The sequence below is a fragment of the Candoia aspera genome, chromosome 3 (assembly GCF_035149785.1).
Source record: "Candoia aspera isolate rCanAsp1 chromosome 3, rCanAsp1.hap2, whole genome shotgun sequence".
NCBI classification, from domain to species: Eukaryota; Metazoa; Chordata; class Lepidosauria; order Squamata; family Boidae; genus Candoia; species Candoia aspera.
Window position 1 is genome coordinate 80,023,354 of NC_086155.1, and position 13,590 is coordinate 80,036,943.

Here is a 13,590-nt window from a genome sequence, read left to right on the forward strand (position 1 = left end):
AGATGAGAAACCAAAACCATGAGTACGAACACTATCAGATGACACTGCTTCACTGAGGGACCCAGAGCATGTCCATCCTGCCAGATCCGACATATTTTGCTAGAAAACAAATTGAAAACCATTACAGGGCTTTAATCTTATGTGCAAAATGGGCATGTATCATTCTTCCCAAGATCAGCTTAGCTATAGTTTTATATCAATTGAACTGTTTGTATTAGACATAAAGTCAGCCTGATGTAGAAGCTATCAAGTTTGCAGGTTACCAGCATGTGCCCCATAGTTTGAAGCAGAGGTGTCTGCAGGATGATGAAAGCAGCATTGCACTGTCACCACACAAACTCTGCCACTTCTGTATGTCCGTGTGATGTTGTGATGCTTGTACCAAAGGAGCGGAGTTTGCATCATGACAATGCGATTCTGCTTTTCTCATTTGCTTCTCCTGAGGACACCTCCAGGTTTAAGGTCATTATTTTCCATAAAGGGACATTGTTGGTAAAACAGCCAAAACTGATAAAGGCACTCCTGTTGCCTGTCCTGAAAGCAGTATGGAATGGGTCAAGATAATCTGCTTCTGCCAGGACTGCTTGCAATAGAAAAATCACCCACTCTCAGTCACCTTGCCCAATCATGGAAGGTTAGAGACCGGTCTATAATTGCCCATATCTAGAGGACCCAAGGCAGGCTTCTTAAGAAAAGGTCTAATATTCGCCTTCTTTGAAGAATTTGCTATCCTGCTCTCCTTCAGAGAAGCATTCATGATGTCAGTTAAGGCACCTCTAATAACTTCTTGGCTAGAAGTTACATGTCTGAGTGGGCTGATCCATTGTCTGTTTCTAGAGGTATTTATGCATCTACCACACTAATTTATTTGGTTGTTTGAATCTGGTTACTCAGGTTACTCTGCTCCAACTACAATTCCTGCAGGTATGTCCCTGGATTCCAAGGGAAGGTCTTGGGTGGTCCCTTGAAAGTTCATCTTGGCTGACTCTTTGATCCTTCCATTCTGATGAGAAGGTTCCCCATATCGTTCTGTGAAATCTTCTCTGAACAGCATGGCATAGAGATGATCCTCATCACTGCAGACTCCCACTCTTCTTTCCAGCCATGTCACTGAAAAAGTAGTTTAACTAGTGCAGTTTTCCTTGGCATTTGACGAGCAGCATTTGCGTCGATGATGCCTTTAGCCAGGCGTTAGTCCTTGATGAGTGAAGTGTGCACAGTGGAGACTGTAGCTTCCGTATCTCTCCAGGGCACTCATGGATGCCCAACCACTATTTCAGAGTTCAGAGAGAATGGACACTTCTTCAGAGCATTTTGGCCATAATCCAGCTAACACCATTATTTCAATAGGAAACACAGTCACCTGCTTAATTTTTTTCTAACTCAATCTCAGGTCCCTTGAAAATAATGGTTAGGAATTTTTCATCTTAGCTAGCTGCTTTTTTTGTATTTTTGATACCGTTTGACAAAAGAAGATAAAATCATCCTTCACTTATAATCATAAGTATTATCTTGTGTTTTTCTACCAGTTTTTCTATAGGAGTTTCTGTGTCTTGCAGGAAATGCCTTTTAAAGTTAATAAACCTTAATGGATTAACTTTTGCATTCATTCTATCATTTTGCCTCTGGCATTTCTAGTTTATTTTTTTTCATAGTTTTTATTAAAAATTACAATGATAAAAAACTAATACAAACTAAAAAAAAGAAAAGAAAAAAAGAAGGTGTAGAAAAGAAAAATAGAAAGCAATAGAAAAGAAAGAAAAAGTAAGAATATAGTAAAGAAAAAGAAAAGAAATATATAAAGAAATGACTTCCCCTTTCATCACAACAAGTATAAACAATTTTAGTAACTTATCATCCTCTCTTAAAATACAACAGATGATCTCTTCTTCCTGTATCCCATCTCTTATCTATAAACAAATCCTTAAAGCCTCATCATTTCAGTCCTGATCAGTAAAAGTCCATTAAGGGTTACCAGAGATAACAATATATCTATTTGAACCTTGATCAAATAAGCCAACTTTACTGTATATTCCTTCCTTTTACTTTTAACAGTTGATCTTTTGTCCCTTCAAATAATGTTCTAGAACTTGATTTCTTTTCATTTTTTCTTTGTCCCTTCTCACAAAATTCTTCAAAGCTTTAACAAGCCTGTTTCATAAATCAAAATGGGAAAATTATCCAGGTCAGTCTCTTTGTTTGTTATTTGTATATCCCTTTGAATTATTCAGACATCAGCTGGTTTCTTTTGTATGTCCAGTATAGCATTTTTTCCATATCGTTCTTGTAGCCTGTCATTTTTAAATCCACTTTCAGGTCAGTCTAAGTCTTGTTGGGTAAAACTTATTTCTCTTCTCTTATTTCTCTTTTAAACACAATCCATATCAACAAAAGACTAGAAAATTGATAACACTAAGGAAAAACATACTGTAGAGTATTTCAGCATATCAGTGGCATATTCAGGGGGAGTGTTAAAATTCTGAAAGACAGGAGGCATGGTGTTGTGATCCAAGCCCTTCCCTTTTAGTACTTGTGTTGATCACACACACACACACACACACAAAACAGACAGGGTTTGAATTGTAGCACTGTGCCCACCATCTTGCAGATTCTGATCCCCTCTCCCTGTAGAAGTCCCTGCAGAATGTGAAACTTTGGGAACTTTTTAACACAAAGTTTCTATACATGTTTGAAAATAACTCCAGAGCTTGGTGTTCCCACAACAGCAGTAGCCTTGGCAAGTTGAGCCAATTTATTTCTGGCATAACATAGCTAAAATTGACATGTTCTGTCAAATTCCCCTTTTTTTTCAGCTTTGGACAAGCCAAAATATCAAGTTAATGAGCTTGGGTTTTTTTTCCATCTTGTGTAAATGAGGGGACCTACAACAGCCTGGAATAAACAGTGATTTTTCCTTTTTTTCCAGGATTTTAATACTGAAGAAATGAAGCAGAAATTAAGGCAATCACAAATAGTTTTCTAACTGCTTCTGAGGATTTGGGAAATGCAAATGGTGATAGTATGACAGTGCCCTTAATTGGAGGGTAAAGGTGAAGATTGTACTCCATTTGTGCATTGATTAGCGCTTAGCACTACATGTAATTTCCCCTTCCCTTCCTCATACAATTCATTCCCCTGCTTCAACTTTCTGAAACAAAATTTAAGGATCAATTGGGATGAAAAGCACGAATAACTCTAGCACAACTGGGCATGTAATATTTTCAGGAGTCCCCACAATATTTCACTCAAGATACCTTGCAGAGCTTCAGACTGGCACTTGAATTTCTCACACCTTAGCTCCATTGAAGTATTCTCTGTATTTTTTCAAAACCAATTCTTAGTTGATCCAAAACCACATCCTCAATGAAAGAAATGACTTGAAGTCATCTAGGTAAATCCCATTCTGCTCCAACGTTATGTAAGAATTAATCATAATCAATTGGCTTGCCAATCGAAGCGAATATTTGTAGCTGAGGGTTGAACTGTGGAGTCCTTGGTGCTCTCTGAGCCTTGTTGTTTTCTTGCAGATGTTTCATTGCCAGGCTAGGCAACATCTTCAGTGCACTCAGTTGGCTTAGTTATAAATACAGACAATGAGAGGTCTCATTTGGGTTCTGTCTCATTATCTGATTTTTCTGTTGTCCACTTTTCAGAAACATCTAAAAGATGTCTGAAAGTCCAACATCTACTGAACCACGTTCCTCACCTGGTGGTGATGGTTCAGCAAAAAAAGGGAAAGGGAAAGGAAAATCACCAAAAGGAAAAGGAAAAGGATCACCAAAAGCAAAAGGATCACCAAAAGCAAAAAGAAGTCCTAAGGGGTCAGCCAAAGGAAAGCCAAAATCTCCTGGTAAGTGTAATATTATGTAGAACTGAAGAAAGGCATATGTCTCAATCTAAATATGAAAACAAAAATATTCAAGAATGGATGAATGCAAATAATGCATTGCCAATGTTTGTGTGTATTTATTGAAAGATTCTTGGACACTGACACTCCCTCCCTCCCTTCCTAGTTTCATGCTGGTTGATTACTTTCAGAAGTGGGAGGCAGCATCCAGAAGGTTAAATGAATGGCTTTGTTTAAGGCAATCTGCAAACCTGAAATCAGGACACCAAGATCTGATGGCAAACCAGACCAGAAGCTATAGAGGCCAGACAGCAGCGGGGACTGGAAATTTTATGACTGGCTCAATTATAGTATAGATAAATACCACTTTAACTGAGCCACAGGGAAAGGCCCATAGATCGCTTATTGGGAAAGAATGGATAAAATCAGCATGCAGCACCAAAATACTGTGGATGGATCCTGAGATTCAGAAATGGAAGAAAGCTTTTGGAAGGGATCTTTTCTTTACTTCCTCCCACAGCAGCACTTTCAGCTTCCCAAAAGCTTTTACTAAGGCTCAGAGGATTTTCTGAAATGGGGTCATGTCAGGCAGGAAAGCACTGATCAAAATTGGTGAATACACTATGTATAAGCAAAGAAGAGATTACGCATGATGCTGTCATGTGATTTTTGGATCATTCCCTACCCATGCTCCATTCTGCCCATTTTAGAGGATTCCTCAGGAGTAGAACTTCTTTCCCTTTGGGTTTTTCTGAATACAACTCTTTTGTGTTAGAATAACAACACAGCCACACAGAGACATATATATTGCTCCTTATTATATATTACGTACATACAATTTTTATTACTTTTTAAAAGAAATATACAGCTATGAAAATTTGGATCAGAATTGTTGGGAGTCAGGCAGCAGACAAATTTAATAAATCATCATTGTCGTCATCATCATCATCATCATCATCATCATCATCATGATACTAGCCCATCTTCTAAATAAGGAAAGTTTAAAGTGTTTGGAGCTTTTTAGTTGTGTGATGGGGTGAGGGGAGAAATTATTCCTGGTATGGAGTTGTGAAAAAAAAAGGTGAAAGGTCCCCTGTGCAAGCACCCAGTCATGCCTGACCCTTTGGGGGAGACGCCGCTTTCGCGACGTTCTCTTGGCAGACTATAGAGCAGGGTGGTTTGCCATTGCCTTCCCAGTTGTCACCTTCCCCAGCAAGCTGGGTGCTCATTTTAACGACCTCGGAAGGATGGCAGGCTGAGTCGACCTGAGCCAGCCTCCGCTGGGATCGAACTTGGGTTGTGGGGAGAGTTTCAGTTGCAATACTGCCGCCTACCACTCTGCACCACAGAAGTTTATAATATCATCATTGGGAGGGTGTTTCTACTTCCTCTTCTGTCATAATATTATAACTCATCAAATGAAATTCACTGACAAAATCAAATAATATTTCAGGCCAGGGACAATAGAAGTACAGTACATAAAATACATGGTGATACCCTAGCAGTTTAGCCTTAATAGGAATTTTAGCACATTTGCAGAGGATAATTTTCACCAGTGGCTGCTAGTCCTGATGATTGTTTGTAAAGTGAATTGTACATACAGATTAAAAGCACAAAGCACATCCTACCTGGTTCAGAAAAACTTACATTAAGACCCTTTTCTCTTATTTCAGCTAAAAAAGATGAAGAGCCTGATCTATCTATGGCAAGCATGGGTAAGTTCAATATTAAAGAAAAAATAAGTAGATAAAGTATGTATAATCATGCCAGCCATAAGTGACATGAAAGCACAACAAAAAATTATATTTACTCAGCATTAGAGGAGCTTGTGGAGTGAATAAAAGAAAGCACAAAAGTGTTTTGGAGAACAAATACATTATCTAGAACTAATAAACTTTAAGTTATTGTGGGGAGAACACAGAACAGGATGAGAGTCCTCATGTGGAGGGTGCATCCAAAAATTTGGATTATATCGTTACTGTCATGGTCACAAAATGATTTCCATGGAAATGCCCAGGCAGAAAACACCCAGAAGGCAAACAGGTGAGAATTATCCCTGACTTGCCTGATAAACCTCCTAGATTTGCTTCCTCCAATTTACCTCATCTTTTTTCTGGGCAAGTGGATACTTTCTAAATTAAGTACTGTTGTGGCCACCTGCTCTTTGTATTTTTTTAATATGCCTTGAGGCAGAGTATGCAGGGCCTAGAAGCATTCTTAAAAGTCAAGTGAATGATGGTGAGTGGAATCCTGCCAGGTGCTAAGGGAAGTGTTAGCACATACATGGTGCCCATGGGCACCAGATTGTGAACTCCAGAATTACATGGAATGCTAAGGTATTTAATGTTGTGGGCAAAAACCACAGCCCTCTTTGGCTCCTTGCATTACCTAGATCCCAGTGGCTGATTTCAAAAGCTAAGCAGGGTTCAGTCTGGTAAGTACATGGAAGGGGGCCTGCCTGGGAATTTCAGGACTGTTGGGTAGACTGAGAAGTTTAAAAAAAATATTCTGGAAGACAACAATGGCAAAACCATTTCCATAACATTGCTAAGGAAACTTGATGCAAAGTTAAAAGACTTTTAACTTTAAACATTCACAAGACTATTTGGAGCTTTCAGTGGAAATTTTTTTTTCCTCACAGAAAAAACTTGCCATTAATTTCTCATTGCCTCTTGAAGTTATTGTCACCAGAGTCTCAAACATCTCAACCACTTTGCATCCTTGCATATATTTGAAAGAGTAATTGTAGTTAAACAGATGTCCTGGAGGACTAGCAGTGAAAAGACTTACAAAACAACTATGATTTACCAGATGTAATATAGAGGTGATTTTGGAATGAGAGAGATCAAGATAGCATTTATAGCTCTGTCTATTTAAATACAGGATTAAGTAGGTGAAGACATTTCCAAAGTAGGTTTTGCTGAACAGATCAGTATTCTCAACTTTAGATCTAACATGTCTTATATGTTAATAGCCTAAGTTTTGCCTGTCATTTTTATTTAACAGATATAACTGTCCATGATCTATTGAAATTTTGCCCATCTTAACTTTTGTACATTTCCTTTGATCATTTATACTTAATTGAGGCAGCAGGTTTCACATGTACCTGTCTCTGTTTGGTGTAAGAGGAAAGAGAGGAAAACTGGCTAATTGCGTTCTTGTAATCCTTGCAGTGTCTGTTTCCTACCTTGGTCTTCAAAGGGTTGACAGTTTCCTAGGATTGAGGTAGTTCAGTTGGTGGTTCCATATCAAAAGATAGTTTTTTGCAGCCTGAGTCTAAGGGACTAAGAGCCTCTTAATTCATGTAACCAACATTTTCTAAAGAACTTTCTCCAGGGAATTCTAGATTTTTATCTGAAGAGAGTCATCCAAGGGGAAGACAACATCTGGTTCTCATTGAAGTCCATGATTTCCTTTATTACACAGCTAATCTGTCAAAAAAGAAAAGAGAATCCACCACAATATAAAGCTCTTCTGGAATATAATGCAAACATCTTCCATTTTCTTAGTGATTTACTCTTGTTTTACAATACTAGAGGACTGACCATAACTTCATTTTGATACCACTTTATTGCAGGCAGTGTCCTTTAAGTGTAGGGAAAGTGTATGGATGCTTGTTGAGAAATACATTATAGTTTTAGAATGCTTGTGATGCTGTGAAACTTTTGAGAAAATAGACTCTCTCTCTCACACACACACACACACACACACATTGAAGAAACTTTTGTACTTTTTCAGGCCACCCAGAAATCTTTCCCTTGGTCCTCACTGAAAAAACACAGGAAATATTTAATTGCCTTGCTGATGTAGATGTAACCGCCGAAAATCCTTACAAGCTCATTAAAAAGGAAGATATTATTAATGATATGAAGACAAGAGCTGCAATTTCTGACTTCCACCCTATCAAAAAAATTGTATCAGTAAGTTACCCTTCAAGGCATGTTGTACTTGTGATTCTCTGTTGGAACTTGGTATACTTGACTATATCACTTTCAATTATTCTACATTGCATTGTATTGGACTTTTAATGACACTTGAGATCCTTGGATTAAAAATGGTCAGCCTAAAAGTGCTGGTAAAAAGACTACGCTATATTGCAAAAGAGGATATCTATCTCTGTTATGCATGTGAAAAATATAAATTCAAAGGCAGGAAAGGATGGACTGCTAAACAATGGATAGCAACTGACATAGAGCTGAGATATAATGTTATATTCTGAGTAAGCAGGCAGATACAACATTAGCTCTTCTTTGTAAAAGGGAAATCACTGATTTTGGAAACAGATTGTATAAGTCCATTTTTAAGAATGAATTATTTGGTTAAAAAGAAATGTTTACATTACCTTAAAGCAGGGTTTGGCAAGACTACATGAGCCCCATGATGCTCTTTTCTGTACCCACATAGAAATCCCTGAAATTGCCCTATCAAAATTCAGCAAGAGCTGCTAAATAACAGCAATGTATTTGTGTCCAAATTTCAATCAGGAAATAAAGTTGTATTTTAGGGTGACTTTCTGTAAGCTGAACAGATTCTGCCAATGTATTGTTCCCTTCCCCCTGCAACCTCTATGCTTACCAAAATATTTTCTAGAGGTTTTGAGGATGCTCCAGGGCAGAATGGAAACTCCAAGAAAAAAGAAGGGAAAGGAAACTCCCACTGTGTTACTAGAGGTAGCTTGACATGTTGTTGTATTTATTACAACTGTCCCACTCCAAAAAAATCTCTGGGCAGATGTCTGAGATCTTTGCTAATGGTAGAAGTCTTCCTCCCTTCTGTTCTCTCAGTCATATTTGGAGGTTGGTATTTTTTCTAATTACAAAAATTCAATTATCCGTATTCACGCAGGATTATCCTGGCGAAGAACTCCTGATTGTCTTTGACAGAGAACTAAAATATGGACAAATCTTTTATCTTATTGCAACTGAGGAAGCCAAAGAAAACATCTTAAATGTAAGAGATTTTTCAGTTATTTGATATGTGCATCATAGATGGTCAGAACAGTCTTCTGAATAAAGAGTGATACAATTGTGTCACAATATTGTCTTTACCTTTATCTTAAAATATTCAAATAAATTAAATATTAACACCTTACCATTTTTCCCGATAGCCGCCAGAGCCAGAGGAAGAGGAAGAAGTTAAAGAAGGAATCTCTGAAGAAATTTATAAACCTCCTGTGCGCAAACCTTGGGTGTCACTTGGAAGTGAAAAGGAAATTGAGGAGGAATCAGTTAAGGAATCAACAAGGAAGGTCGGAAGACTTAATTTTTTCTAGAGAAAAAATTCTGTAGAATTTGATTGCAGATATTTATGAGAAGGTTTAATGAGCCTCTTGAAAATCTCAGCACACTGGTTCCATGACAAACATACCTCCAGATAACTGGGGGAGAACATCTGTATGCATTTCTCATCCACATTTACACCTTCCGTATTTTTTATTTATACTTCCTCTTTCTCGATAATTTTATACGGCATTTAGGTAGGCCTAGTGGGTCACCTTGCATGCCATTTTGGGATGTTTGTTTAATAATCAAAATCACTAAATTCAATCTGTGTTCCTTTGCATACTAATTTAAGAATATGCTCAGTTAATTTCTGAGTATGCATGTATAGACTTGCTGTTAATTATATCATGCACAAGACAGGAAACAATGGGTAATATATTGTTGCAGTTAAATTTTACCTTACAGAACAAATTAAAGGGTATCCTTATGTACAGTTAGTACTAAAGTAATTTTAAAATACAGATAACAAATATTTCTTCTGGTATAAGGATTATTTATCCTAGTAGACTTACGTTGTCCTATATGATCTAAGAGTTCAGTTGTTCTTCCCATGGGAGATAAGAAATGTTTTCAATATGACTCTTTTTAAAATTCCCATCAAATACAGATACCTTACAAATCATAAGGACCCATTAGAAAGATGAATCCTTATTCCTTTTGAGTTGTCCTGTCAGTGCAGCATTAAATATATAATATCAGATTAAAAGCAAGCACTAAAAAAGCCAAGCCGTATAATGTAACTGGCAGATCCTAACATCTAGGACTGACACTGCTCCAAATAAATCCTTTCATTAAGATATATTTTTATTGGAATTTCAGATTAAATATATGATTTCTCGGCCACACAAAGAATTTGGGGTTCGGGTTAGGTTCCATAACCGAAATGCGACAGCGGAGAAACATGCCTATGTGGAGTGTATGTCCTATCAAGACAAGAACTTCACCCTCCGGCAGCTTGAGAAACATGTTGGCACTCAGGTAGTTCCAGAAGAAGAAGATACAGGAACTCAGACAAAATGGTATAAAACTTATTATTTAATTTTTTAAAAAAAGAAGAAGGAAAATTGTGTCTGGTTTTTGGGGGGCAGAGGATCTGGGGGGCAGTAACAACGTCTACTTCCTTCAACCTAGGAGGAATGTGTGTGAGAGATTTCGGATATATTTATTCCATCTGTATTCTGCCTTTTGTCTGTGATAGGGTTCAGAGCAATGTTCATGGAGGTCTGAGTGGTTTTCCATTCAGTGGTTACTGATAGGACTCAGATTTATTTAAATTCAGTAAGGTTGCTGTATTATGTGGGTTCAGGGTCTGGCTCACACCCAAGGAAATACACCATGAGTCTTCAGTTGGGGATTATGGAAACTGAAATCTAACCGATGAGGGGGGCATCAGACCAATAGACCTTGGTTTATTGGATAAGCTATATTACTCCCATACACACTTAGCACCAACACGAAAACCATGCTTTATAAACCATATACCATGCTAAGCAAAAAGCAGATGAACGAATCCACAACTGAATGTGCCACAAAAAATGGCACCCATATCTCTCCCTCTTTTTCAGTTAGATTTACTTATGTTTCCTCCGCCCTGTAGCATCAGCCAATACTGTGGCGTGGTTGCCAAAATTCTGGGGAGTAAGTCAATGCTATAGGAGAAACATCATTTAAATTATGGTATCTAGCCTTTAGTGTTGGGAACATCTTTTTCTCCCACTCCCCATTTTTAAACAATGCAATTCATGTCCTTTAGGACCTATCCCAAAAATGCAATGACGCAATATTACCCTAGAGAATTTTCAGAAAACGAAAAGGAGATGTACTTGTCATCAGAAGAGCTGAAAAACTTTCTCGTATCAGTGGCTTTACGGTTAGTATCATGCTCCACTAAATGTAACATACTGAGATGTATCAAGATTTTGGGCAGTAAGTATACTCTGTTTAACATCCTGCCTTTTTAGTCCCAACGATTGGGTGCCAGAATTAATACATTATTCATCTGTTTAGTTCAGCTGGAGTCCATGAAACTTGTAGCAATTTAAATCTGCATTAATTTTTGGTTGTTTAGTTATTAATATAAAATTGAAAAGTTTTTTCTTCTCCAGATATGGATATGGTAAAAGTAGGGATGTGCTGCACTTCAGGTGAAAAGTGCTTCAGGGTGGGTTAGAACATGTGCATCCCGCTGATCAGTGCCCCCATAAAGAAGCGGCATCTTTTCCTGGGATCGCATGGTGCCTGCCTGATCCCAGGAAAATATGTATTTTGAGTTAAGGAGGTGCTGACAGGGCGCAGCAAGGTGCTTGTCCACACCTCAAACTCACATATGTATTTTCCTGGGCTTGGATGGTTACCATGTGAACCCAGGCATATATGCAGTTTCTTTAAGGAGGCACCAACAGGTGTGGTGCCCGCTGTTTTGGATTTAGATCTGAAGCACAGTACAGCCCCAGTCAAAATTTACCTTGGCACAAAATGATAGGATATATAGTTTACATCCAACATTATTACAGACAAAGAAATTAGTATATTACATTATAATATTTATCTTCCCTTACACTCAGAACATACCTCTCTTTTGAGCATCAGATATCTTAGCTTGTATCCAAAAAGACATTTCATTTATCCTGAGGTAGATTTAAATTTGAGCCATGGCTTCCTAATATTTATCCCCTTAAGAATTTCCAAGTGACAAACCTAATCTCTTAAATACATGTGCAATACTTCAAAGGAGTGGCTATGTACAGAATGCAGGTCCTTCACTGTTGAATAACTGTAGCCAAATTCCAGAGTTGCGGTCTGGAGCCTTCAAGACAGCCTATCTCCTTTTGAGTTAACCAGTGTTTATAACTGCCTGACTGTAGAAAGGTATGGTGGAAGGAGTTCTGATGCACTTCCTTTCAAATCTCCTCATTCTTAAATGGCACCTATTTTGCCATTTTGCATTCATTATATGAAAAAAAAAGTTCTATACTGCTTTAGTGGTAGATGCAACTTTTCAGAATTAGTTCACTGACTTTATACTCTGATTTGAGCAATGTTGGTTTGGTGTGATTTGCAGTTATTAAACTAATGAGGCATCCCCTGAAAAAAAAAAAGTGGAGGGATCTCGGTCTGGCTCTGCCAGTAAGTTGCATGGGGTGAACCCTGCTGATGGCTTACCACAAGCATTGCCTGATTTGCTCCTCTGGATTCACTAGTGCTGACCTTCGTGAAGTAAATGGGAGGGAGAATTCGGGTTGTCTGCTCAGCCAGGGACCCACCTTTGCCAGTTGCAGACAATAGCACCAGCAGCCTCAAATAGTGAGAGCATTTGCAGGGATCACATGGCTGGCAGGATGGCCCTACCCTTCAAATTATCATCAGAACCCCTTGTTGCCTAATGTAGATAATAACCCAGGTATTTTAATTTCTCTCTCTGTCTCTCTGTCTCTCTCTTTCTCATTTTCCCATGCCACAGAGTTGAAGTGGCACTGCAACAAAATGAAATAATGAATGTTTTTTTTGATGACTGGAAAGCTCTTGCAGAAGAAGAAAGTGGCTTTGCAGATAAATCTGATGTTACAATGAAGGAATATCAGTCATTTACAGATCTGCATTATCTCAAGGACAGAACTGTTAGCTGCATCTGCTGGCACCCAACCATTTATGGTAAGGTTTACGAAAAATGGCTTCATGTTTACAAATATTGTGAGGTGTATTTGGAAATCTTTAAAAAGTAGTGGCTCTTGTATTTTATCAAATCTGACTACTCTGAAAAAGCAAACAGGAAGTGCAGCAAGCAAGGAGCTTGAAATATTCTAGCAACTACTTTATAATACTGTGGAATCCGAATTGCCATCATAACTAGTGATGAGTGTTGGCTGATTGTGTACATCTTTCCTAAAACATCTTTGATAAATTCTGAAAGCAATTATTGAGTAAAATCTGGAGAGAGCTTTTTTAAAAGAATGGAAATGTTTAAATTTTGGATGGTCAGCCAAAGAAAAACAATTTTCTGTTGTTCTTAAAAAAAAATCAGAAGGAGTGAGAAAAAAAGGGAATAAGATGGATACATTAAGCCTTTGTTTGACTAAGAGGAAAGGAAAAAAACTGAAAAATTTAACACCGCCCCTCTGATGATGTCATCACATCCCCAAGCCTATGAGCCTTGGCTGCTAAAAACAAATGCAAAACAAGAAGAGAGAGAGAGAGAAGCAGGGTGGGAGTGGAAATGCAACCTTCACCTAGAAAAAGATTTCTCTTCTCTGCTGTACTAAAGATATAAATGTATTTGGTCTTCATTTAGGGATAATTGCCATAGCAGTGACAGAGCGACTCACTTACGAGGACCGAGTGGCACAGTCTGGGAAACTGCTTTTATGGAAAGCACCAATTCTGTTCTGGAGTTTTGCCGACCCAATTCATCCCCAGGTATTTTCTTTTTCTGACGACTTGAATATTTCTGAACATTGCTTAACC

The 13,590-nt window shown here is 38.0% G+C and overlaps 1 protein-coding gene across 1 annotated transcript in view; it reads left to right on the forward strand.

Annotated features, from left to right (window-relative positions):
- The first annotated feature begins 1,171 nt into the window (after positions 1-1,171).
- DNAI3 (dynein axonemal intermediate chain 3) overlaps positions 1,172-13,590 on the forward strand; it is a 37,132-nt gene continuing 24,713 nt past the window's right edge. Inside the window, exons 1-10 of the mRNA XM_063299868.1 lie at positions 1,172-1,190; positions 4,480-4,509; positions 5,521-5,562; positions 7,586-7,767; positions 8,693-8,797; positions 8,955-9,095; positions 9,949-10,148; positions 10,883-10,999; positions 12,590-12,780; positions 13,418-13,542. Coding sequence (XP_063155938.1) covers positions 1,172-1,190; positions 4,480-4,509; positions 5,521-5,562; positions 7,586-7,767; positions 8,693-8,797; positions 8,955-9,095; positions 9,949-10,148; positions 10,883-10,999; positions 12,590-12,780; positions 13,418-13,542 — 1,152 coding nt within the window. The remainder of the gene's footprint in view (positions 1,191-4,479; positions 4,510-5,520; positions 5,563-7,585; positions 7,768-8,692; positions 8,798-8,954; positions 9,096-9,948; positions 10,149-10,882; positions 11,000-12,589; positions 12,781-13,417; positions 13,543-13,590) is intronic.